This window comes from Heteronotia binoei, chromosome 9 (assembly GCF_032191835.1).
Source record: "Heteronotia binoei isolate CCM8104 ecotype False Entrance Well chromosome 9, APGP_CSIRO_Hbin_v1, whole genome shotgun sequence".
NCBI lineage: Eukaryota > Metazoa > Chordata > Lepidosauria > Squamata > Gekkonidae > Heteronotia > Heteronotia binoei.
The window spans coordinates 18,862,420-18,889,067 of record NC_083231.1 but is presented as its reverse complement, the minus strand read 5'-3'; the positions used below and the strand labels follow the sequence as shown (position 1 = coordinate 18,889,067).

At 42.7% G+C, this 26,648-nt stretch overlaps 1 protein-coding gene across 1 annotated transcript; it reads right to left on the bottom strand.

Annotated features, from left to right (window-relative positions):
• Nucleotides 1-23,757, bottom strand: LOC132577505 (arf-GAP with Rho-GAP domain, ANK repeat and PH domain-containing protein 2-like). Its single transcript, XM_060247296.1, has 6 exons — nucleotides 23,606-23,757; nucleotides 15,883-15,965; nucleotides 15,196-15,231; nucleotides 8,328-8,391; nucleotides 3,351-3,485; nucleotides 1-444 (listed from the first exon to the last, which is right to left on the bottom strand). Exons 2-6 carry the CDS (start codon nucleotides 15,960-15,962, stop codon nucleotides 112-114), a joined length of 648 nt encoding a protein of 215 aa, XP_060103279.1. The 5' UTR covers nucleotides 15,963-15,965; nucleotides 23,606-23,757; the 3' UTR covers nucleotides 1-111.
• Nucleotides 23,758-26,648: the final 2,891 nt, after the last annotated feature.

The window sequence follows — 26,648 nt, the reverse complement described above, 5'->3', positions numbered from 1 at the left end:
ATTTCTTTTACATCCAAATTTACATATAAATACACTGGTCCGACTTTACACTGTACACTGGCAAATATATATATTTCATTTCATGAGACCATCGAGCCTGCAGGACTGCTGCTAAGTTTCTTTGTGGAAGGATTTGTGCTTCTGCAGGATGGTGCTGAGTTCCTGGATAACATTTGCTGGGAGCTGCTTGTCAGAAGATTCCAGAGGGAGCTGGTCGGCTTTGTTCTCACTTCTCTTCGGAGACTTTGATTCCTTGTCAGGGTTTTGGTGCAAGTCCACAGCGTTTTCACCTGCATTCTCTAAAAAGTTCAGGCTCCGGTGTTTCCTTTCGCGGCTCCGAGCTCTGTCACCGTTGAGCTCCAGGCACTGGGCAACCAGTGACACTTTTTGTTTCAAGCCCTTCTTGTCTTCTGCTGGCTCACCTTCAGGTTCCAGTTTTGAGTTCTGATTGAAGATGAGGGGGAAAAAATTAAATGCCAGACATAATACAGTGTTGAAGCTATCACTCATGGGTTTTAAAGTGAACATAAAATAACCATTCTATGGGTATGCTACGTCCAAGGTTTCCATACTTAATCTGCACCTCTCAAACAAGCAAAAAAATGTTTCCAGAGTTTGAATTATTTCAGTAACGGGGTCCTGAAAAAACTCCTGCCCTGGTCCCTTCCCTTAATCAGAGCTAGGGAAGTCTGATCTCTGTTTCCTCACCCATAATGTAAGGTTGTTCCAAAAGATAAGAGTCCCTCAGCTCTCCTTGCATGGATGAATATGCCAGACCAGTTTCACACTAGACCTCTAATCCTAGTGTGGCCCTGTCCTCAAACTGACATTTTACACTAGAACCAGAGAAACCAACTCTATGATTCTATGATTTTAGTGTAGAATGTCAGCTTGGGGACAGGGCTAAACCAGGACTAAAGGTCTAGTGCATAATAATTCTGAGTTTTCAACCAGTTTAAAACATAGTAGAGGAGGACCCCATGGGACATCAGAAAACGAAGAATTCCAATGGTATTTGAACAATAAGGGATAATTGAGATACTTCAAGGATGAAAGGTTCAACTTTGGCCTTGTGTAAGGAAAAAGCACAAGATGAATAGTGAAAGAACACATAGATAAATGAGAGCAAGAGAATGAAGACTTTGTAAAAGTCAATAGAAGTTTATATTGTTATCATAACAGCCGTTCATCATGAATGAAAAGTTTCTTCTGTATTCTCATATTGACACATCAAAATATGAATCACATCTACATAGACAAGCCCATCTGTCGTGTCCCCATATAAAGCTATAAATTTTCCCTCACTCCCATCTAGACACAATTGCACTCCTGCGGGACTCAAGATTCATCTTGGAAGACATGTATGTTGGAGAGACAAATCCCATCAGACCCAGAATGTCTGCCAGAAGATAAGTAGGGCTCCGTTGCTATGGTTCCAACCCGTTTTTTCCTTCAAGTTGAACAATATTATAACAGCAATATATGGTTCTTAAACTCAAGATGAGGTTTAATCTACCACTAGACCTATTTACTGCAATTTCAGGATATACATTTCAAAAACGGCGGTGGCCTTTGGGGAATAAGTAGAGATATGGCAGAGAGCAAATGTGAATTCTCTGATGGCTCTATTAAAGTTTCTGAAGTACAATGACTTTCGTGTAATTCTAATGGGTGCCCCCACCCCAATAAATAAGACTTTTACCTTAAAAGCAACAAAAAAAACCCCAAATAGATTTCTGAACATTCAAGCAACCAAACCAAAGGTTTCACAAAAATGTAAAATATTTTATCATTTCAAAAATGAGCATATGGCGTAGAGAATAAATTAACATTCTTCTCCCTGGGTTGTTTCAGAGGGTAGCCATGTTTAGTTAACAGTAGAGTGTTAAAGCTGCAGTACTGCAGTCCTAAGTTCTGCTCACAACCTGAGTTCGATCCTCGGTGGAAGCTGGGTTTTCAGATAGCCGACTCAAGGCTGACTCAACCTTCCATCCTTCCGAGGTCGGTAAAATGAGTACCTAGCTTACTGGGGGGGGGGGAGTGGAGATGACTGGGGAAGGCAATGGCAAACTACCCCGCAAAAAGTCTGCTGTAAAAACGTTGTGAAAGCAACATCACCCCAGAGTCAGAAACGACTGGTGCTTGCACAGGGAACCCTTCCTTCCAGAATAGTCAGATTTAAGCCCATTAGCACCTTACGGACCAGTAAAAGTTTCAGCTTATAAGCTTCTGACCGATTTCCCACTCACCTTGTTTCAGTCTCGTTGCTCCTTTTCCCTGAGGGGCTGCTGCTGGATTTCGCACAAGCTGCCCTGAGCCAGTGAGTTGCCCCGCCCCTTTTCAAGTTCCCTCTGCACCAGACAGAAACCGGTTTTCAGAGGATCCTGCCTGCTGCGGAGGGAACCTGAAGAGAGGCGGAGCAACTCAGTTCGTTGGGGCAGTTTGTGCGAAATCCAGCAGTGGAGAGGAGGAGAGTGAGAGCAGCGTAAGTTTAGTGGGAAATCGGTCTTTGAGAGTTTCAGCTGCCTTCATCAGACACAGAACCTGAAAATCTTTGGGGGGATATTTTTTGCAAATTTTTGTGCGTGTGTGCCTATACTTGGATGTCATGGAGACCTCTGGCGACTCTTACTGGGGCATGGGGGACATTCAGATTAATGATTTGATCAGGGGTGGGATTCTAGCAGGAGCTCCTTTGCATATTAGGCCACACACTCCTGCTGCAGCCAATCCTCCAAGAGCTTACAAAAAAGAGCCTTGGAAGCTATTCCAAGGAGGTCTCCCATCCAAGCACTTGCCAGGGTTGGCCCTGCTTAGCTTCCGAGATCTGATGAGACCCTGAAAATCTTTTGGGTTTCTAAGGTGCTATTGGGCTCAAATTTAACTGCCCTCCCTTGGTTGTAATGTTGGTTTCCCTCTCTATTGCTGATAGGAAGAAATGTTCAGTTTGGTGTAGTGGTTAAGTGCGTGAACTCTTATCTGGGAGTACCAGGATTGAGTCCCCACGCCTCCACTTTGCACCTGCTGAAATGGCCTTAGGTCAGCCATAGCTTTCGTAGGAGTTGTCCTTGAAAGGGCAGCTGCTGTAAGAGCTCTCTTAGCCCCACCTACTCCGTAGGGTGTCTGTTTTGCGTGTGTGGGATGGGGAAGGTAAAGGAGATTGTGACCACTCTGAGATTCAGAGTATAGGGCGAGATATAAATCCAATATCATCATCATCTTCATCATCTATCTACACAAGTCTACATTACAGTATCAACTGGTTTAAAATTTACATATCAGCTGATCCAAGCAAACAAACTTAAATAAGTAACGCAAGTAGTGACCACCAAACTGAGCCAGTAACTTACTTCCAAATTATTGACTTTAGTTTTTTGAGGACTTCTCTCATGCTGGATAGGTATTAAGGACAAGCCACCAGCTGTGGGATTCTTCCTTGTAGACCGCTTTCTTATTTTGCCATCCGGGGGCCAGATATTACTGTGCTGTAGAGGGAAGATTTTTCTTTTCATATGGTATGTCACAGAGATTGCCTGAGCGCAAAATGCATACACAAAATTAAGGTGATATATTTATGTGCCAAGCTGGACAATATTGAATGCAGACCATATTTCATGTCTGAAAAGAGAAGAAGAAGAAGAAGAAGAAGAAGAAGAAGAAGAAGAAGAAGAAGAAGAAGAAGAAGAAGAAGAAGAAGAAGAAGAAGAAGAAGAAGAAGAAGAAGAAGAAGAAGAAGAACAACAACAGCAACAACAACAACAACAACAACAACAACAACAACAACAACAACAACAACATCAACATATGAACATATGAAGCTGAAGAAGAAAATGGATTTATATCCCGCCCTATATTCTGAATCTCAGAGGTCGTTTTCGCACTCACCTTCCGCCGGCGCGACCCCCCTCTTCACCGCGCAGGATCTGCGCGGATTTCGCACTAAACGCTGCGGAGCAGCCAGAAAAGCCGGAAGCTCCCGGCGCAAAAGCCGCTCAAACTGAAACCGCCAAAAAGCAGTTTGGCGTTTGTGCGGCTTTTGCGACGGGAGCTTCCGGCTTTTCTGGCTGCTCCGCAGCGTTTAGTGCGAAATCCGCGCAGATCCTGCGTGGTGAAGAGGGGGGTCGCGCCGGCGGAAGGTGAGTGCGAAAACGACCAGAGTCTCAGAGCGGTCACAATCTCCTCTGAGAGAGCTTTTACAGCAACTGCCCTTTCAAGGACAACTCCTGTGAAAGCTATGGCTGACCCAAGGCCATTCCAACACGTGCAAGTAGAGGAGCAGGGAATCAAACCCAGTTCTCTCAGGTAAAAGTTCACACACAACTATTCCACCAGACTGGCTCTCAAAAAGAAAACTATGCTAAATACATACAAGTCTACAGTCTGGAGGCAATGGCTGTATATATGACCTATCATGCAAAGCAGAGGTGGAATTCTAGCAGGAGTTCCTTTGCATATTAGGCCACACACCCCTGATGTAGCCAATCCTCCGAGAGCTTACAAGGCCCTTTTTTGTAACCTCTTGGAGGATTGGCTACATCAGGGGTGTGTGGCGTAATATGCAAAGAAGCTCCTGCTAGAATCCCACCCCTGGATAGAAGGAAAGAACAAGAGTCCAGTGGCACCTTAAAGACTAACAAAGTTTATGGTGGGGCATGAGCTTTCGTGAGTCACTGTTTGCTTCTTCAGATATGGCTGTATCTGGAGAAGTGAGCAGTGACTCACAAAAGCTCCCACCCTGCCACAAATTTTATTTGTCTTTAAGGCGCTCCTGGACTCTTTTCTGCTGCTACAGACAGGCTAACACAGCTAGCCGTCTTGATGGATGGAAGGATTATGGCGAGTCCTTTTTAAAAAAAAAAAAAACCTAGAAAAGTTTAATTCTCATCAGTTTTTGGGTTCTCGGGATACTACCAAGTCTGCTACTATCCTTGAAAAGCTCTTGGATAAAGAAACCCAGCCAGGCTTCTCTACAGATGTGTGGGCACCTCACTGTTCCTTGTAAAGCTAGGATCTCCTTTTTAAAGGTAAAACTCTTCTCTCTCTCAGCATTAGGGAAAGGAAAGAAGGGGGGGGGGATCGAGACAGGGAGGCCACAAGGGGCGATGGGTCTGAGCAACAGCGCTACTAAAGCTGTTGCCCTCTCATAGAAAGGCAAGAGTGGAAACAAAAGGGGATCCCAACTCTAGAGAGGCATCAAGGCCTGTCTCTAAGAATAGATGGTAGGAAGTATCCTTTCTGGGATGCCTCCTTTCCACAGAGAGAAAGAATCACCATGAGGGAAATGGAAGAAGCTGCAAATCCACAAAGATAAAAGCAATTCCACAGCGGGAAAAAAATCCCTATAGGCAGCTTCGGCCCATGCACTAGGCAAATTAGGCATTTGCCTAGAGGGCCAGGAGGGGGGCATCCAATTGTGCTCTCCCCCCCACTCCTGGCACCCAAGACAAAGGCCTGATTGCTTTGCTGTGGTCGCCAATTCACGGCGGCAACAACGGCAATTAGGGAGGCGGGGGCAGGCTACCCCCTGGTGTGCTTAGAGGAGCACCGCCTGCCAGCCTCCTGCTTACCCATTGGGCAGGCATCACATTCTCTTAATAGATGGCAGGAAGAGGCTTCACTCATTCCTCCTTTCCTGTTCCAGAAGGGAGGGGGGAGCGAAGCCTCTTCCTGCCGTCTATTAAGAGAACGTGATGCCTGCTGAAGCAGGAAAGTAGGAGACTAATGTCACTCCTTTGAGCATACCAGGGGGGACTGGGGTGGTGGGCAGGCCACCTTCCCCCTCCCCCAGCGTGCAAAGAAAAGTGACGCTAGTCTCCTGTTTTCCCACTTCAGCAGGCATCACATTCTCTTAATAGATAGCAGGAAGAGTCTTCGCTCTCCCTTCCCTTCTGTTAAGAGAACACGATGCGCACCGAAAGTGGGAAAGCTTTCCCACCGAAGTGGGAAAGCAGGAAGCTGGCAAGTGGTGCTCCTCTAAGCATGGGCGGGGGGGGGGGGGCAGGCACTTAATCCGCCTGGGGCATCAAGCGCACTAGGGCTGGCCCTGCCTATTAGGGTCTACAAGATGGAAGAATGAAATACTCCAGTTGGCTTAGACTCAGAACTCCTGGACTCTTTCCAGCTATATTAAACAATAGTGGACATAGTACATCATCCTGAAGAGAGGCATGGAGAAAGAACTGGTAACTTTGGAGCCTGGTTTGAAGATAACCACCAGTACCAAAGGCGTCATAGAAGGCTTTATCATATGACACTGCAGCCACACTACTAAGTATTTTTGCCATCCTACCAAGGTAGTCGAGCAGCTAAACTGGAGAGCCAGTTTGGTGAAGTGGTTAAGTGTGCGGACTCTTATCTGGGAGAACCGGGTTTGATTCCCCACTCCTCCACTTGCACCTGCTGGAATGGCCTTGGGTCAGCCATAGCTCTGGCAGAGGTTGTCCTTGAAAGGGCAGCTGCTGTGAGAGCCCTCTCCAGCCCCACCCACCTCACAGGGTGTCTGTTGTGGGGGAGGAAGGTAAAGGAGATTGTGAGCCACTCTGAGACTCTTCGGAGTGGAGGGCGGGATATAATTCCAATATCTTCATCTTCTTCTTCTAAATATATTTCACATGCGATGAAAGGGAAACTCGTAAGTTCTCTTTCTTTCCCTTTTAGCTGCAATGCACTATCAATTAATGCACAGATGTTGGCAGTATTAAAGAAATGGCTGAATATTAATTCAGAGTGACTGCTAACATCTGGGCTCCAGTTATTCTGCTCAGCCAAACAATACTGGCTATTAAGCCAATCCTCCAGAGGTGGTAGCATCTGTACAGGAAGAGTGCGTTGTAATTCTGATAATGACCATTATGGGAATTAGACTCCGAATAGTCCGTTTTCATGGACTCATACACAGAAATTTCCCTCATTCCACAATGCGGGTGAAAAATACATTTCAGACCAACGTCGAATTCTTACGGGACACTAATTTAAGCTGAGGTTATACGGCACTCTATCAGAACACCAGCAGCGGCATTTTCACGGCAGTGCGTTATTACTTGTTCCCAAATTAGAGCAAAACCAGCTTTTCTTCCGGGGAACGAGTCAGATGTTTCTCATTACTTCAGCCATTAATTGCTAATTTGTGAAGATACCAGCTTGTAAAAATGGCATAGTGACCACAAAAACAAAAGCGCCCTCCCACTGCCTGAGAAAGCAGCACCATCAAAAGTGGGAGGACTGAAATGAAAAAAAAAAACGGTTTATGTAGAAGGATATTGAAGGAGGATGAGGAAAAATGCATTTTACCGCTAAATTAAACTCCCCCAAAGGTATGAATTGCTTCCATCAGGCTGTATTTCAGTAGTTGGTGTGTGATTGCTGAGCCATTAGTTCCCATTTTTGCCTCTAGAAGTTTTAACAGATTATTCCTTGAGGCCCTTGTGTCAACAGGAGTAGAACAGAGTTGCTAAGCTACGTATGAGTGTGACTTTTATGCATCTGTTATCGATAGTCCACGAACCTCTTTAGTATGACACTACTCACGCTCATCCCCCAGAGAGGTCTCCCCTGCCTGTAAACATCTGATCGTGGTTTCCATAGGAACTAGAACTGTGGCTTCTCTTTGAGAGTTCTGAGAAGACTCTTGACCCATTACACATCCAGGAGCCAATGCTTGCATGTTCACAAAATTTTTAAGGTGATTCAGGAAATTTACTCATCCCAACTAATGGAACTGCCCCGCGTTTATTTCACCTTCATGACCAAGTTCAAAGGTCAAGTTCAAAACCTTCTCACCAAAGCATCAATTCATATGCTGTAGGCGTGATCAACACACAAGCATCATCGGTGTCCAAGAAAAAGAGGGCCTCCATAAAGCCCAGTAGGCGTCTAAACTAAGGGGAAACAATCAACCTATAAAATGGGACATATTGCAAAACCAAATTACGGATATTTTGGAGAATTCAATTGATGGCTAAGTGTGTGACAGCTAAGATTTTATTTGGAAAGGTACAGGGGTGGAATTCTAGCAGGAGCTCCTTTGCATATTAGGCCACACATCCCCTGATGTAGCCAATCCTTCAAGAGCTTGCAAAAAAAAGCCTTGTAAGCTCTTGCAGGATTGGCTACATCAGGGGTGTGTGGCCTAATATGCAAAGGAGCTCCTGCTAGAATTCCACCCCTGGAAAGTATCAAAGCTTATATTTTGATTTTTGTTCTAATGAGAGAGAGAGAGAGAGAGAATGTGTAATCACACATAAATATATAACCACATACATGACAGCATACATCTATATTCAAGACCCCAGAGCTTCTTCATTACGAATAACAGAAAACAATAGTACCTGCGCAATAAAAAGGCTGCTCAACCATTCCAGCTGAGAATCCCGTCCATCACAACATAAATACCTATAAGATAAATAGCAAAATGAATTCAGGTCCAGTAGCCACACGCTGAATTCTACATATGCAGTGCCAATCCAGTTGCAGAAAGGAGGTGGAAGAGATGTAGATTTTATCTGGACATATTACTTGGCCTGCGGGTAGTCAGTTCCTAACACCATCTGCAGAGCTCCAACTCCAATCCCTGCCTAAGGACATATCAAGACCTGCCAACCGCGACGGGGAAGGGAGAGACTGCTACCATCTTGGTCCGTGAACTGAACAGGTTTTCCCAGGGCTTTTTTTGTAGCAGGAACTCCTTTGCATATTAGGCCACACACCCCTGATGTAGCCAATCCTCCTGGAGCTTGCAGTAGGCCCTGTACGCTCTTGGAGGATTGGCTACAAGGAAGTGTGGCCTAATATGCAAAGGAGTTCACTACAAAAAAAGCCCTGGGTTTTTCCATTTTGTTTTCAGTAGGTGCATTTTTGAGGGGGGGGGGGGAATACAATGTTTCCACCCATGATCCAATGCTGCTCTAGACATTGGTTTTGTGAGTGTTGAAATAAGCTTTTGAGGCTTGAGTGACATCAGGAAGGGATAGAGTGCAAGCTGGAGGTTTGCGGCAATAACAGTATCACTAATGGATGTCCTGATGTGTTTTGATTTTGACTCAGTATACTGTTGTTTTTTAGCCTGACAGCTGCTAGGAGTCCCATACGCACAGCAGCATATACATACTATCAGGTCTTGGATTCAGCAGGAGCTCAGAGAAGCACAGCTCCTGAACCATTCTGAGGGTTCCCCCTCCTCCTCCCCAGCTACCTTGTGCACTGGATAGTAGGTGCAGCTGCATAACAATCCCTGGAATAGGAGAATGAGCAGCCAGCCAGCCACCAGCTTTGCCACACCTCTAGCAGTCCTCATTAATCCCTGAAGAAGCCATCCTTTCTCCACTTCTTATGTGATTTTGGATGGCAGGTGGCTTGCTGGTCTTTTGATTTGGGGGTGGGGGTGACCCAGGAGAGCCCCAGGAAAGTGAAGTCTGCTTGGGCTGGCTGGTTCTCTAGCCAGCCCAAGCAAGCCTTGCGTCAGGTTGTTTTTGGCTGGGGGGGGGGGCAGCATATGCTAATAAGTTATGCTAATGAGCTCCACCACCTATTTTTCTACAAAACAACCCCTGCATACTATCATACTTAGCACACACATTAGACAAAAATCAGTATTGTTAGCAACGCTCCCTCTAAGCTGCAGAGTATTGTGAGCAAAAATTCAACTTTGTTAGCTCCTGGCATTAAAGTTGTGAGCTACTGCATAAATTAGTGTGCTCTGGGGGTCATCCTATCCGAAGTGAGACAAAAATGTATGATCTGGAGGTTAAAAATCTGTGAGCTAGCTCACACTAACTCAGCTTAGAGGGAACACTGATTGTTAGTGCAAGCAAGTGAGGTTTGGTGTTAAAACAATTTTATTTAGTAACATGTAGTAACAATATCTGTTTCTTACATCATTAATAACTTCTTTTTATCTATCCCATATATTACTTTCTAAACATCCCTTCCCCCGTTACTTGACCCCTGCCAGTGTTATTTACTTAAAATACTAATATTGAAAGGTACCCTTAACTAATAAAAACGATTAATATTCTTCTTCCTTCTAAGACTTAATCATTATCAAAAATTGTCCAATGTCCTTTTATTTTCCACTCTTTTTCTACATATCTTCTAAACTTTTTCCACTCTATCTTAAAAACTTCTAAGTCATAGTCTCTTAAAATTCATGTTAATTTGTCCATTTCACTCCATGTCATAACTTTTATAAACCAATCCCATTTTTCTGGTATTTTTTCTTGCTTCCACAACTGCACATACAATGTCCTAGCAGCTGAAAGCAAGTACCAAATTATAGTTCTATCTTCTTTTGGAAATTTTTCCATTTGTAATCCCAACAGAAAAGTCTCTGCAACTTTCTTAAATTCGTATCCCAAGATCCTAGACATTTCTTGTTGAATCATCTGCCAATACTTTTTTGCTCTTTCACAAGTCCACCACATATGGTAGAAAGAACTTTCATGTTTTTTACATTTCCAGCATCTATCTGGCATCTTATTGTTCATCTTTGCCAACTTTTTAGGAGTCATATACCATCTATACATCATTTTAAAACAGTTTTCTTTAATACTATGACACGTCGAAAGCTTTATAGAATTCTTCCACAAATATTCCCAAGTTTCCATCTGTATTTCTTTATTTACATTAATTGCCCACTTAAACATTTGAGATTTCACTACTTCATCTTCCGTAGACCATTTTAAGAGTAATTTATATAATTTTGAAATTAATTTTTCATTGTCTCCAAGCAGAAGTTTTCCCATTTCTGTTTGCTCTTTTCTTATTCCTTCAGTTTTAATATCATTTTCCACCAAGCTCTTTATTTGTTGCATTTGGAACCAATCATATTTATTATTCAGCTCTTCAGCAGTTTTCAATTCCATTTTGCCACTTTGTATTTTTAATAGTTGATTATATGGCAACCACTTTTCTTCACCTGTCTCAGCTGTTATTTTTATTACTTCTGCTGGCACTATCCATAATGGTTTTCTCTCATCCCCATATTTCTTATATTTTGTCCATGTATTTAGCAAATTGTTTCTTATATAATGGCGAGAGAAAAAACCATCCATCTTTTTTCCCATAGTACATATAAGCGTGCCAGCCAAATTTATTTCATTACCTTCCAATGCTAAGAGGTTTTTGTTTAACAGTGTCACCCATTCTTTTATCCACACTAAACAAACTGTTTCATCATATAGTTTTAAATCTGGTAACTGAAATCCTCTTCTCTCTTTTGCATCTGTTAAAATTTTCATTTTGATCCTTGGTTTCTTCCCAACCCACACGAAGTCTGAAATTTTCCTTTGCCATTTATTAAATTACTGTCTTTCACAATCGGAATAGTTTGAAACAAATACATTATTCTTGGCAGAATATTCATTTTAATTGCAGCTATTCTGCCAAGCAATGACAAATTAAGTTTATTCCATTTTATCATATCTTCATCCATTTTACGCCATAGCTTCTCATAATTGTTTTTAAACAAATCAATATTCTTCATTGTTATCTCCACACCCAAATATTTTACCTTAGAGGTAACTTCACAACCCGTTAGCTTCTGTAGTTCCTTTTGTTTGCTTACTTGCATATTTTTACATAGAAGTTTTGATTTTTCTTTATTAATATAAAGTCCTGCCAGTTCTCCATATTCTTGTATTTTGACTAACAACAAAGGTGTTACTTGTATGGAATTTTCATTTATAAACATTATATCATCTGCAAATGCCCTATATTTATAAGTAAATAATTTTACTTTTAATCCTTCTATTTCTTTGTCTTCTTGGATTTGCATCAGTAAGATTTCAAGAGTCATTATAAACAACAGTGGGGAAAGCGGACAGCCTTGTCTTCTACCTTTGCTAATTATCATATCTTCTGTGAGATCTGCATTTATACATAGCCTTGCACATTGTTTAGTATATATTAAGTTTTCCCCAACTCCATTTTCTCCATTACTGCAAACATAAAGTCCCAGTTTAAATTATCAAATGCTTTCTCTGCATCCGCAAAGAATAATACAACTTCCTTTTCTGGATGCCTTTCATAATATCCCACAATATTTACAACAGTTCTAATATTGTCTCTTATTTGCCTTTTGGGAAGAAACCCCGCTTGATCCTCTATAAAATTTATCAAAAGATGTTTAAGCCGTTCTGCCAATATTCTTGTATATATTTTATAATCATTATTTAATAGTGAAATTGGTCTACAATTTTTTGCATTCATGACATCTCTATCTTCTTTTGGAATCATGAAATAACAGCTTCCTTCCATGTATTTGGTATTTTCCCTTTTATTCTTATAATGTTCATCAATTTCTGAAGTTTCGGTATTAATTCCTCTTTGAAGGTTTTTAAAAATTTAGCTGTATATCCATCTGGCCCAGGTGCCTTTCCATTTTTCATTTCATTAATCACTGCTTCAATTTCTATTTTTTCAATTGGATCATTCAAAACTTTTTTTTCATATTTTCTATTAAGGGTGTTATTTTAATATTTTGTAAATACGCTTCCATCTTTTCTTTCTTTATTTTAACACCCTTAAATAATTTGGCATAGTACTTAAAAAAATCTCTTTTTATTCCTTCCGGATCTACCAACTCTCTTCCATTAACCACAATTTTATTAATAATTTTACATTCTGTCTTTTTTTTTCAGTTGCCAGGCCAAATACTTTCCAGGTTTATTTGCACCCTCAAAAGATTTCTGCTGTAATCTTTTCAGATTCCATTCCAGTTCTTTATTTAACAAATGTCTCATTTGTGTTTGTAATATTGTAATCTCCCTCATAATTTTCTTTTTTCCTGGTCTTTTTCTCAGTTCCCCTTCTTTTTTCCTTATTTCATTTCGAATGTCCAACATCTGTTTTTCTTTTTCCCTCTTGTCTTTATTATTCAATGTAATCAATATTCCTCTCATTACTGCTTTATAAGCATCCCACACTGTCTGAAATTCTATATCTTCTTTATCGTTTATTTGGAAGAAAACTTTAACTTCATTTTCTAAAGATGTCACTATTTCTTTATTCTGTAGTAAATCATTTAATCTCCATCTTCTCGACTTTTTAGACAATTTTGTAATCCACATTATTGGGTTATGATCAACCCCTATTTTAGGTAAAATCTCTATTTTCTTTGTTATAAGGCCTAAATCCTTAGTGCCTCACAACATGTAAATTCTGGAAAAATATTATGTCTTGCTGAAAAAAAGGTATAGTCCCGTACTTCAGGGTTAAATTTTCTCCATGTATCTTCCAGGTTTTCTTGTTTGACCAATTCAAAAAAAGACTTTGGCAATTTTCCTTCCTTATTATTTTTTTTTCCCCAGACCTATCCAGTGTATTCTGGATTGTTCCATTAAAGTCCCCCATTATCAAAACTTGATCATATGTCACTTCATCAAATTGTTGTATAATGTTTTTTTAAAAAGCATCCTTTGCTCCATTTGGTGCATACAGTCCCAATAACGGGGGGTTTTTTGCATTTAATATTATTTCTACTGCTACAAATCTTCCATTTTTATCTTTAAACACTAATTTTGGCTCCAATTCTTGTTTAATATAAAAAACTACTCCCCTTTTCTTCTGGTCAGCCAATGAATGAAATTCTAGTCCCTATTGCTTATTCTATAGAAATTTATAATCCTTTTGTTTGATATGTACTTCTTGTAAACAAACTATATTACAATTTTGCTTTTTAATCCAATGAAACGTTGCCTTTCTTTTTTGTGGTGAATTTAGTCCATTTACATTCCAAGATAATAATCTGTAATCCATCATGGTGCAAATTTTTTATGTTCTTCACAAAATCTACGCAGTTCCTGTGTGTTTGTAACTGTAATCCTTTTTCCTTGAAGTTCAAAGCTCAAACCTTCAGGTATTATCCATCTATACCTCATTTCATTGTCCCGTAATTTTTCTGTCAGTTTCTTATATGTTGTTCTGTCATTTATCACTTGTCTTGGCAACTCCTTCATAATTCTTACTCTGCTGCCTCCCACTATCAATGTCTTTTCAAAGTTTTTATTCATGATCTTTCCTACCATTTCTTTTGTCATATATCTTATAACCACATCACTTGGTAGATTATGTTTTTGGGCATAAAGTAAGTTCACTCTATACATATAGTCATACATATTTCTAGTCCCTTCAGGATCTTCCTCCAAATGCTTCCTGCTTTACTTGCCACCAAATCCTGTTTTCGCTGGTAGAGAGATCTCATGATACTTGATGCATTTCCTGTGTTGACTGTGAGAGCTGCAATTCTATGATGCTGGGGCTTTTTCTCAGAAACTGCAACTAGACCAAACAATAAATTCCTTTCCACTTTCTAGCACTGTCCTTTAAATTTACAAAGTCCAAATTTTGCCCCTTCTCCCCTTCTTCTTCCAAGCTTTCTAGATTTCAATTTCCCACCTTCTGATTTTATTTTGTTTAACTTTAATTAGTCCTGGAATGAAAGATAGCGATCTGTACCTTTTCTGTAGTTATCCAGATAAACACCGGGCTTGTGTAGCTTTAGATGTTTAGTAGTATCAAAGAAGATTAGGATCCTGTCAAGCTTATGTCAAATAAATAAACTTCTGCAAACTCTGGAAACTTCTGCAGATGATGAAAATGCAACTTGTCTCCAGAGACCCCTCAAAGGAGCCCCCCCCCCCCGGGACTCCCTTTTAGCCAAGGTAAATCTCCTCAAAGTTTCCTGTGCATATCTTGGACTGATCTCTGACTGAGAAAAGTAGGCAGTAGGCCTTCCACTACCCCGAACAGAAGTTCCAGCCTGCTCCCCTTCTGAGAAGCAGTTCAGCTCAGCGTTTTCCAACCCCGGAAGTCCCGCAAGCAAGTGAGGTTTTATTCCTTCAGTTCCTTAGGAAATATTGGACACCCAACTGCAGTGCAGTTGATCAGATCTCGAATGTCTACTGAGAAGTCTTGCTAAATGACTGCATTTCTGAAATTCAGCAAATTGTTTGTTGAAGTTCAGCAAACTGTTTGTAAGGACAGAATTCAAAGAATCATCTATAGGGCAGGCATAGGTTCCAACTGTACAAACCAATCAGTTGTTTTTAAAAAAACAATCCATGGGTTCGTGCATATGATAACATTCCTGAACCGGTGTCGTTCGCTAAGAAACATTAAGCCTCCCTTAACGGAAAGCGAGCCAGAGATTTCATGATATAAGAAAGGGGATAGGAAATCATGTTGGTGCTGATTACATACCAGTGGTGCTTTTCAGAACACAGCGTTACACCCCAACTGCAAAAAAAAAAGGGGGGGGGATAACAAACCATGCTTATTGTGTATAAACTAAAAAGCAAGAAGGAATGTGCTATGGAATTCACATGATAACTATAAAGTCATATTTGTTATTCATAATGTCTGGGGCTTTTTGTAGCAGGAACTCCTTTGCATATTAGGCCACACCCTCCTGATGTAGCCAATCCTCCTAGAGCTTACACTAGGCCGTATAATAACAGCCCTGTAAACTCTTGGAGGATTGGCTACATCAGGGCGGTGTGGCCTAATATACAAAGGAGTTCCTGCAACAAAAAAAAGCCCTGGTAACCCTTTCTTTCTGTCTTAGTGCTTAGTGAGCGTGGTGCCTGGTTTTACCCGGCGATCAGCTGACTGGCGGGGGGGCGACTTTTGATAGCTCGGGAGTGCGGCACTCAACTGCCATTCTGGGCATTGAAATAGATCTGGGTTGGGGAAGGAAGGGAAGAGGAGGCTGGGGAGCAGGCATACTAGGTGCCTGCCTAGCGGGAAGAGGGGAAGGCTGAATTTGACGCCCCTGCCCTGCCGGCACCCTAGGCAACTGCCTAGTTTGCCTAGTGGGCAAGCCGGTCCTGAAGGGACACCAACACTTCTGGCTGTAAAGAAAGAGAAGCAGTCTCCCACTTTTCTTACTTTGTCGGTGGCTTCATTTTCTTCTTCACTCCCAGATAAAGCTTCAGTGATTTCACCGGCAGCACTTTCTCGGGCTTCATGCTCTGTGAAAAGCAGGAATTACTGAGTTTAGATGGGGGAGGGGGAAACTGCACACAAACAAGAACTGTGTTAAGAAGCCCCATCTCAGTTTCTCTTTCAGACGTCCATTTTCCTAAAGGCGGCTTTCATTTAAAATCCCATTAGCAAGTAGCGGCAACTCTTTGTGCCAAAGACCCAGTTCAGATCGAAGGCTGAAACCTGGCTACTTTTATTCTTTGCTTATAGCCGGTTACTATTGAGAAAAAAAAGGGTACAAAGGCAATTATGTGCAGGCTTACTTTTGAATAATAGTGATTAAAGGTGAGTGGAAAAATAGGAGCTGGCAAGAACTGAGAAGTGCAGAGCTGTAAAACATAAGCACTTCAATCTTGGAAGTTCCTTTTAAAGGTCATACAAAATATAGGGTGCATACAAAAGGTACAGTAAAACACCCATGAATACGACTTTAAAAAGTGCATTCACTCCCTTCCTGTCAGGCATATTTATTCTCCTGCACAGGTCTGACTGGCTGGGAACCGTGTCATCACCACCTTCCTTTCCTCTCCAATCTAAAATTACAACCTTTAAGAACGGATGTGCATTTTTACAAATCAGGCACTGTGTAAATGCTAAATGGAATATAAGATGAATGAGTTTTAGATTTTTTTAAAAAAGAAAACAAACAAACAAACAAAAAAGGGGCTGGCTGCCCAAGCAAAAGAGGACAGATGGCAAAATCAGAATTGAAATTGCTGGAAAGTAAAAAAAAATATTTTTTTACAAGCGGGTGGAAGAGAAACCAGACAATCTGTAGGAGGAAGAAAGCTGAAGATTGTTGTTTGTATGCATCAGTAAAAAACCAGCACTTTCCTCTAAGCCGAACGCCTACGCTGTAAGAGAATCGTTTGTCCTCACTGATCTATATCTCCAAGGATATGGCAGGTTAACAACACAGTCCTAAGCAAAGTTACACCATTCTAAGCCCACAGACTTAATGGATTTAGAAAGGTGTTAACTCTGTTTAGGGTTGCGCTACAAATCAGTATCATCTTGGCACAACCTATCATCCTTTCTGAAGATGAGCCAGATCCACTGAGAATCTAAGGACCCCTGATGGCAGGCTCAACTTCCTACATAAGGGAAGCCATGTTGGATCAGGCCAATAGCCCATCCAGCAGGGCCGTAGCCAGGATTTCATGTTTGGTGGGGCCCACAGCAGGATTTTTTGTTTTGGGGGGCGAGGGGGGCACCCGGTGTGGCAGCCCAGGACTCTCGGCACTGTAAGCTGCTTTTTGTTCCACAAACTAATCTCCCTTTGCCTGGACAGTCACAACAGCTCTGCTTCCCCCACCCCTTTCTGATACGTCCATCTCTCAAAGAGACAGCTCTTGACTCTGCAAGGTGTGTTAGGGAAGGGGAGAGGGGGAAAAAAGCAAAAAGAACAGCAGCGATTCTACTACTTGTTCAGAGTGATGGTGAACAAAGGGGACAGATTGGGGCCCCCTCCAATGGAGGGGCCCTATATTTGGAAGGGGGTTTGAAAGGATGGGCCTGGCCCCTTTCAGGCCCCGCTGTAGCAACGGGCCTGCCATCCAGTCCAACACTCTGTGTCACACAGTGGCCAAAAAAAACCAGCTGCCATCCGGAGGTCCATCAGTGGGGCCAGGACACTAGAAGCCCTCCCACTGTTGCCCCCCACAAGCACCAAGAATACAGAGCATCACTGCCCCAGACAGAAGAGTTCCATCCATACGCTGTGGCTAATAGCCACTGATGGACCTCTGCTCCCAGGGCTAGCCCTGCCACTAGGTAAACTAGGTGATTGCCTAGGGTGCCAGCCTTCTGCGGGTTCCCCATGTGATTCGGGAACATTATCACTGCAGGAGGGATGCCAGAAGTTAGCCTTGCCTAGGGTGCCAGACAGTCTAGGGCCAGCCCTGTCTGCTCCATATGTTTATCCAATCCAATACCATTTCTTGAGTGTGCCCTGGAATGAAAGATGCTTGAGTCCAAAATTCCACATACGGTAACTGGTATCACATCCTTCTTGGCCCAATCAACTCGTTTCCAAGTTCCCCGTTTCCTTGGTATATTGTGGCTAATTTTCCTTACAATACTTAAAAAAAAAAGATTCCTAACTCAGTTCTGCTGCAGTAATAAAAGTGCCCATTCATGCAAAAGAAATATACTTATTAATCTTGGTATGCGCAAGTGAAAGAGCTTTAAAGCGATAGCTTAGGAACCTAATGATAGCATTTTGGGGCAATTAATGTAATATCATGCATAAGGAACTAAGTGTAATAGCCATACTGACATAACTGGCTTTGGATGACTTGTGTCCGTCATGTCTGAAACAAGCAATATATTACAAAAGGTGGGAAGGGATAACCCCAAATGAAAAAGAGAAGGGAAGCCAGAGAGGAGACTGGAAATGTGGCACTGTGAAAACTGTCAAGTCCACATAGAGTTCTTAAGGTGTGCCCACAAAGGATTTCCATGGATGGAAGCAAGAGATTTCAGCTGTTTCCCACTTGGTGCTTGAGGGGGGCAGCAGTGGGAGGGCTTCTAGTGTCCTGGCCCCACTGATGGACCTCCTGATGGCACCTGGTTTTTTGGCCACTGTGTGACAGAGTGTTGTACTGGATAGGCTGTTGGCTGATCCAACATGGCTTCTCTTATGTTCTTATGTTCAGTTCTGTGGCAGGCCTCCAACTCCTTCCTTGTTCTGCTCCGAGGGGTCCCTTGTCTACCTAAAAACAGCATTTTGGAGGACATACAGGGCACCGCCAGGGCTGGGGCGATGAGGAAGCCATTCTCCACAAATGGGAACCCCTTTCATCTATGGCAGAGGTGTCAAACTCATTTTTTTACCAAGGCCGGATCTGACATAAACGTCACTTTGTCAGGCCAGGCCATGCGTGCCATAAAATGTAACACTAGGTACTAGAGACATAAACTTTATAAAGATGTTAGTTGTTTTAGATTTTCCAGGCTGTATGACAATGGTCTTGGCATTGTAGAACCTGATGTTTCACCAGCAGCTGTGACTGGCATCCTCAGAGGTATAACACAGAAGGCTAGAATTCTCTCTGTATCAAAGTGAGAAGAAGATGGTAGACAAATAATTTATATCTATTCAGGAAGGTGGGTTATAATTCCTGATATAAATTACCTGCCTACCAACTTCTTCTCATTTTGACACAGAGAGAACTCTAGCCTTCTGTGTTACACTTCTGAGGATGCCAGTCATAGCTGCTGGCGAAATGTCAGGTTCTACAATGCCAAGACCATGGCCATACAGCCTGGAAAATCTACAACTAATGAACTCCAGCCATGAAAGCCTTCTGAAAGTTGATTTCAGAAGCTGAGAGGAAACAGTAGACTTGATTGGATAAAGTGTGATATGCAGAGGGGTATTCCCTAGCAACCCACTGGCTTCCATGTAAAGCAAACATTACATATTTTGTTCAGCTTACATACTGTCTTGCTCTCTCACCACTTCTCTGTTTCTGCCAGGGAAATAAAGCACCAAACAATGATGACTTCTGAACACAGCTAAGTTCAACTAGTGTAGATGACTGGTGAAGGCAATAGCAAGGAAAGGAAAGGTCCCCTGTGCAAGCACCAGTCATTTCTGACTCTGGGGTGACATTGCTTTCACAACGTTTTCACGGCAGAGTTTTTACAGGGTGGTTTGCCACTGCCTTCCCCAGTCATCTACGCTTTTCCCCCAGCAAGTTGGGAACTCATTTTACCAGCCTCAGAAGAATGGAAGACTGAGTCAGCCTCGAGCCGGCTACCTGAAAACCCAGCTTCCACTGGGGATCGAACTCAGGTCGTGAGCAGAGCTTAGGACTGCAGTACTGCAGCTTTAACACTCTGTGCCATGGGGCTCTATGACATTACGGGGAATGGCAAACTATTCTGTAAAAAGTCTGCCATGAAAACATTGTGATGCAACGTCACCCCAGAGTCGGAAATGACTGGTGCTCGCACAGGGGACTACCTTTACCTTTAAAAAAAATAATTTAGCTAAGCATTACAGTGTACAGGGACAGGACTTCGATGCTGGGATTTTCAACAGCAGCTGTAACTTCTTTGTAAAGCACAGATCCATCCTTAAAGCAGCTGATGTGAGAATTCCAAATGATTCATGTATTTTTAACAGGCTTCGGTTGTTTTAGGAGTTTTAATTCTTTAAACACTAAGAAAAACGCTTTTCTAGTCCTTCGTCTTGCACATATACACACAACACTATAAAAAGGTGAAACATCGGAGGAGGGGATGGGGGGGGAGATACGAATGGCAACAACTTAATGCAAAATTCAAAAGCAACCTAGGAAACTAATCCAGTGATAAACACTTGCCAAAGCGCTAATTAAGGCTTCATTCATGCACACAGTTTCGTGTGCACGAGTTTTAAAGGTGCCAATTTATACTTGGCAAATGTACCGAATTTAGATTCTACTATGAAACAAACAGATATCATTTTTGATGCCCAGAGGTCGTGCCAATTAAGGGACACAGTTTGAAGATTTTACTGAAAAATGTGATTAACAGTTATAATATTAACACGTGCCTTGCTAGATCGCTTAAAAGGACTGCCCTCCTTCCCCCAAGTTTCAAATTGACATAAAATATTTCAGGGTTTTGTTTTTTTTACAGAAGGCACACATTCAAGACATTTTGTCGAAAGGCTGCTAATCAAAACAGTTTTAACATTACAGAGTGTTCATTAACTACAATTATTTGTCTTACATAATTGCCATATGGAAACTGAGCCCATGCAAGCTCCTAGATCAGGGTCCAGAGTTCTCTTCAATAGGGAGAGGACTTAAGAAATTAGTTTTTTAATTCCGTATTGGGAAGTCAGGAGGGGCATTGAACATATGAACATATGAAGCTGCCTTATACTGAATCAGACCCTTGGTCCATCAAAGTCAGTATTGTCTTCTCAGACTGGCAGCAGCTCTCCAGGGTCTCAAGCTGAGGTTTTTGACATCTATTTGCCTGGACCCTTTTTTGGAGATGCCGGGGATTGAACCTGGGACCTTCTGCTTCCCAAGCAGATGCTCTACCACTGAGCCACCGTCCCTCCCTCCTCCTCATTAAATACTAGTACCTTCGGGCTGGGATACTGGAATTATTGTACCTATTCATAAGAAAGGAGACAGAAATGACCCAAATAACTATAGACCCATCAGTCTTTTAAGTATCCTAAGCAAGTTATACGCCAGCCATCTTAAAGAGAAACTGTGGGAGTGGATTGAGTGTAATAACATCCTGAGAGAAGAACAGGCTGGGTTTAGACCGGGTTGTTCCACTCTGGATCATTGTGTAGTATTGGACCATCTTATTTCCAAATATTCCTCTAACAGCACCTCTGCCCTATACGCTGCCTTTATAGACTTTACTAGTATTGTTGTTGTTCCAGAAATGCAGGAACGATAATCCCAATGTTTAATAAAAACAACAATCTGCTCTACTACATCCATGCAGAATTAACAGGAGGGGAAGGAGAGCTGTTTCTCAGCACATGGGTCCCTTAAATTGTAAAAGGCCACTCTTATCTATGAAAAGACCTGGCATTTAGAGTTGGGAGACGACAATGGCCCTTTACTATTTGAAGGAATGCAGACCCCAACAAACAGCTGATGGGCAAAATAACTGGCATGTAGAGGCCAGATCTACTGCTTGTAGGAGAAGGCTCCTCCAAAGAAGGACAGGGCCAGGGGTGGAATTCTAGCAGGGACTCCTTTGCATATTAGGCCACACACCCCTGATGTAGACAATCCTCCCAGAGCTTACAAAAAAAAAGAGCCTTGTAAGCTCTCAGAGGATTGGCTACATCAGGGGTGTGTGGCCTAATATGCAAAGGAGCTCCTGCTAGAATTCCACCCCTAGACAGGGCTATCTTTGCTGGCCCCACAGCTTCAAGGCCTCTCTGTGCCTTTAAGGCACTGCCAATATTCCTTCTAAGCTGTGGAGTCTTGTGAGCAAAAATTCTACTTTTGAGCTATGCAAAGGAGCTCCTGCTAGAATTCCACCCCGGCTAACAGATGAGCTGCGGACCTGCACTACTCAGCTGTTAGGTCTAAATGGCTCGAACAGCTGAACTGAACCAGACAAAAGTTTGGGAAATGTTCAGAGAAGGCGTCTTCCCTGTACCTCAGTCTGGGGGCTTCAAACCGGGTCAAGTTCATGCTGAATACTGGCTCGTGAACTGGTTCGTGCCCAGCTCTAGTCAGCAGAGCAGTGTTTCAGTCTCCAACCAAAGCCTAAGTGCTCATTTCAGCTTCTTTCACCTGATTTAAAAAACAAAACAAAAAAAACCCCTTGGATTTGAGATTGGAGTATTCCCACACTGGACCCTGGTTTAATATATTCCTTGGAGAGACTGAAAGCTCAATTTTCACGCTGGAAGAACAGCACAAACACCTTCTCAAGGAAAATCTTGTGCACGGAAAGCCCTCTTCGACCCATTTTTTTGTTTGAGTAGCAGCATGCGTAGCTGAAATTTGATGGGATGAAACTTCTGCAGAAGCTCTGGCCTTGATTCTGTTCACGGGTTGGGTCCCAATGGTTTCACCTTTGTATGACGCCAGACACCTTCATCTGTCAAAGGGAGAAACCTTGCACTGTGGAAAGCACCACAGTTAAGTGCCAAAGATTTGTAATATCCAACCCATGGCATCTGCTTGACCCTTTACTTGAAATCCATTCACTGGGGCGAACCATATCTAGAAGGTAAGGCTTTTGAAAATGTAGAACCCCCCCTTCCCTATTATTAGAAGAACATGTGATGGGGGGACACGGAGGTGGGACAAGTCTTTGTCCAGCAGTGATAATCAAGTTGGTTAAACTGTCTTGAAAAACGCATCTCTAGGCTAGCAGATCCACTCTCAGGTTAATTTGCTTCGGTTTCCCACTGACTTTTACAAATGGACCCTGCTGAATTCGGGTTATTCTTCCTTCCTTTCCACTGCGCTTGACACTCAATCACCAACGCTATTGTGCCATGGGGCTACTCACACAAAACCCTTCAATCCTTCTCGCAGCACTCCGAATCCTGTCTGAACGACTCCCGTGCTATAACTCTCTTAACCATTTGATCGACTGCATTGCCTTGCGGTGTTTTTCACGTTGGGACGCTTTCCCCCTTTTCTACGGCTGCCGCTTTGTATCTGGATGTCTCACTGTAAACCTCCCCGATGGGATCCCTCTCTGTCTTTTGCTTTAGTTTGGCGAGACTCACCGATGGTGTTGTATGCAGTGGGTAAGGAACTAAACAGTCATTCTGTGCCTAAACAAACAGGCTCCATTCAAATCCCACATGTTAAGTGAGAACCCTATTAAAAAAAAGTGTTGGCAATACAGTCTGCATTCTGCTCAAGTACATTTGAATGAAATGCTGCGTTAAAGGACACCATGGAACAAAGCTGCATAAATCCATTAAAAAAAACCAAAAAACCTTCGCTTTAACACAGGGATTGCCATAAACCCAATTGTTTCCCCCACTTGCAAACACACAAGCAAACAGTAAAAAAAAAAAAAATTCTCTGTCACTTGTCAAGCCCTTGTTGTTTTCCTCCTATGTTAAAGGGAAGAAGCTTAAAGCGTAATTGGCCATGATTTTAAAAGGCCTTGAAAGAGGCACTGGTACCTTCGCATCCTTGTAAAGGAAAAGACTTCCTTCCCGCAAAACAAAGTAGCGCTCTTGAAACTTATTTCCAGAAAGTAATTTGGACGGTTCTTCTTTGTATTTCAGATAACTGGCTGTAACGCAGCCTTCTGTATTCTTCTCTGTCAAGATGATAAAAAGAGCACTCAGTTCAGGGTTTGTTTGTATTTAAAAAAAAAAACCCAAATAATAATGCTATACAGTCTCCTGAATTTTATATATCCTTAGCATTAATCTGCACAAACAGACTCCAAAATAAGAATAACATGTCCGCTTCCATTTATTTTCAGCTCTGTGTTCCTGTGCAGACATGGCACTCTGCCAGGATTTGCTTTATTTAACCATGATTAAGAATTATACTCATAAACCAAAAGGGAGACTGCAACCAAAGGAACCATAAGGAGATTAGACGCTGGGAAAGGTAGCCATGAACGAGCTAGAAAAGATTTTTAAGTGTAGGGATACTTCGCTGGCCACCAAGATCAAGTTAATTCATGCCATACGATTCTCTATTACCAGGCCTCAGATTCAGCAGGAGCTCACAGGAGCACAGCTCCTGAACCTTTCTAAGGGTTCCCCCTCAGGGGAGGGGACAAAGTGGAAGGGCTTCTAGCACCACTTGTGAACCTCCTAATGGAACTTGGGGGGTTTTTGGCCACTGTGTGACACAGAGTGTTGGACTGGATGGGCCATTGGCCTGATCCAATATGGCTTCTCTTATGTTCTCCTGCTCCCCACCTACCTTGTCCATTGAATAGTAGGTGCAGCTGAATAACAATCCTTGGATTAGGAGACCAGTCGAACAGACAGCCACCAGGGCCTTTGCCACGCCCCCAGAAGCCCTCATTAACTCCTGGAGAAGCCCATGCCACCCTTTCTCCACTTATGTGGCTTGCTGGCCTTTTGACTGGGGGGGGAGGCAACTCAAGAGAGCCCCAGGTGAGCAAGGCCTGCTTGGGCTGGCTGGATCTCTAGCCAGCCCAAGCAGTCCTCACTTGCCCGGGGCTCTCCTTTCCTGCATTGGGTTGCTTTTGACGGGGTTGTGATGACATATGCTAATGAGTTATGCTAATGAGCACCACCATCTATTTTTCTACAAAACAACCCCTGCCCATTACTATGCATGGGTATGAAAGCTGGACAATGAAGAAAGAATGATCACTGGAACGTCTGAAATATGGACTGATTCCTCGCTAGCCTTGCTGCAGTCTCGCACTCCTTTCCCCCTCGGTGCTTCTGCCTGATTTTGCACACACTGCCTCAGAGCTGCAACTTGCCCCACCTCTTTCCCACGTTCTCTCCATGGCTTCAAAATTCGGTTGTCAGAGAATCCTATAGTCGTGGAGAGAATTTGGATAACAGGCGAGGCAAGTCACAGCTCTGAGGCAGTTTGTGCAAAATCGGGCAGAAGCACCACGGGGAAAACAGGAGCGCGAGACCACAGCAAGGCTAGTGGGGAATTGGCCATGGTATTGGAAGCATGTTTTATGGATACTGTGAACAGCCTCAAAGACAAATAATCGGGTTCTAGATCAAATCAAGCCTGAATTCTCCCTAGAAGTCAAAATGACTAATCTGAGAGGATCATATTTTGGTCACATTATGAGAAGACAAGAGTCACTGGAAAAGAAGGACCGTCTCCTTCCATATATGCCCAGGAGGTCGTTATGTTCGGCCTCCCAACATCTGTTGGCCATCCCCGGCCCAAGAGATGCCTGCCTTGCCTCAACTAGGGCCTGGGCTTTTTCGGTCCTGGCCCCGATCTGGTGGAATCAGCTCCCTACAGAGATCCGGGCCCTACCTGGCTTAGTAGCCTTCCGTAGGGTCTGTAAAATAGAGCTGTTCCGACAGACTTTTAGTTGAGGCTGCAGGCATCTATTCTTGATCTGGTTGGCCTCCCCTATCGGCACTGTCACCTGTGTTACAAAATGGATTATCATCTGCCATCTCTGTGAGATATCATGATGTGAGACAGCCAGGCTGGGCAATATGTGATGATACGGTAAACTTCTCAGAGTGCTGTTGAGTTGCCTGTTTTTAAAATATTTTTATTGTATTTTATTGGTTTTTCATATGCTGTACTCCACCATGAGCCCTATGGGAAATGGGTGGAATAGAAATATACTAAAATTAAAATAAAATAAGGACAGAGTTCCAACCAACTAATTGGAGCTGAATACTGAGTAGCGGAGATAGTGTCGGTTTAGCCATGACAGCTGAGAGTTGTCAGTATGAGCTGAGAGTTGAGAACAGGGAAAATGTATAAGGAGAAAGATTTTTCATTAAGTCCCCTTATATTGTTCAGCTAACCAAGTCTAAAAATGTTACGGAGTTACAGCAGGCTGTGATTATTTATAATGGTTTAACCGGTGTGAAACAAAGTGGTTATTTATGCCTGCCCAGAAGGAGTTTCTTGGCATGTAAAGTTTATAAGCTTTCAGCTCTCACTTCCAACGCTATGTCAGTTGAGTTTGGGTTGTACCAGATAAACCTTGATCCCCGTCCTCTCTTAAAAGAAAACTTCTTCTTCTCTCTCTCTCTCTCAAATTTACCTCATCACTTAGTTGTCAGCCACAAGACTATGTGAACTTCTTAGCTGAACCAAATTATGTCTCTGAACATTATTTCTGCTTGTATCCCCAATGCCATACAGCAGGGGATTTTTGTCAAAAAAGTCCAGCAGGAACTCATTTGCACATTCGGCCCTGATGTCACCATTGTTTCACACAGGACTTTTTGGTAGAAAAAGCTCGGCAGGAACTCATTTGCATCATAGGCCACACCCACTGATGCCAAGCCAGCCAGAACTGCGTTCCTGTGCATTCCTGCTTAGAAAAAGTCCTGCCATATGGGAAGTAGGAAAGTAATAAACCAGAGGTGATATCTGGTGAAGTGAAATGTGGGGATAAGCAAAAGTGCTGAATGGCCATCCCTAACCTGTTGCTATTATACCCCGCAGCTTTTTTACAACAAATTTCCTGATCAGACATCCCTCCATCCTTCAGTTCTAAGCAGTGTTGGTCTC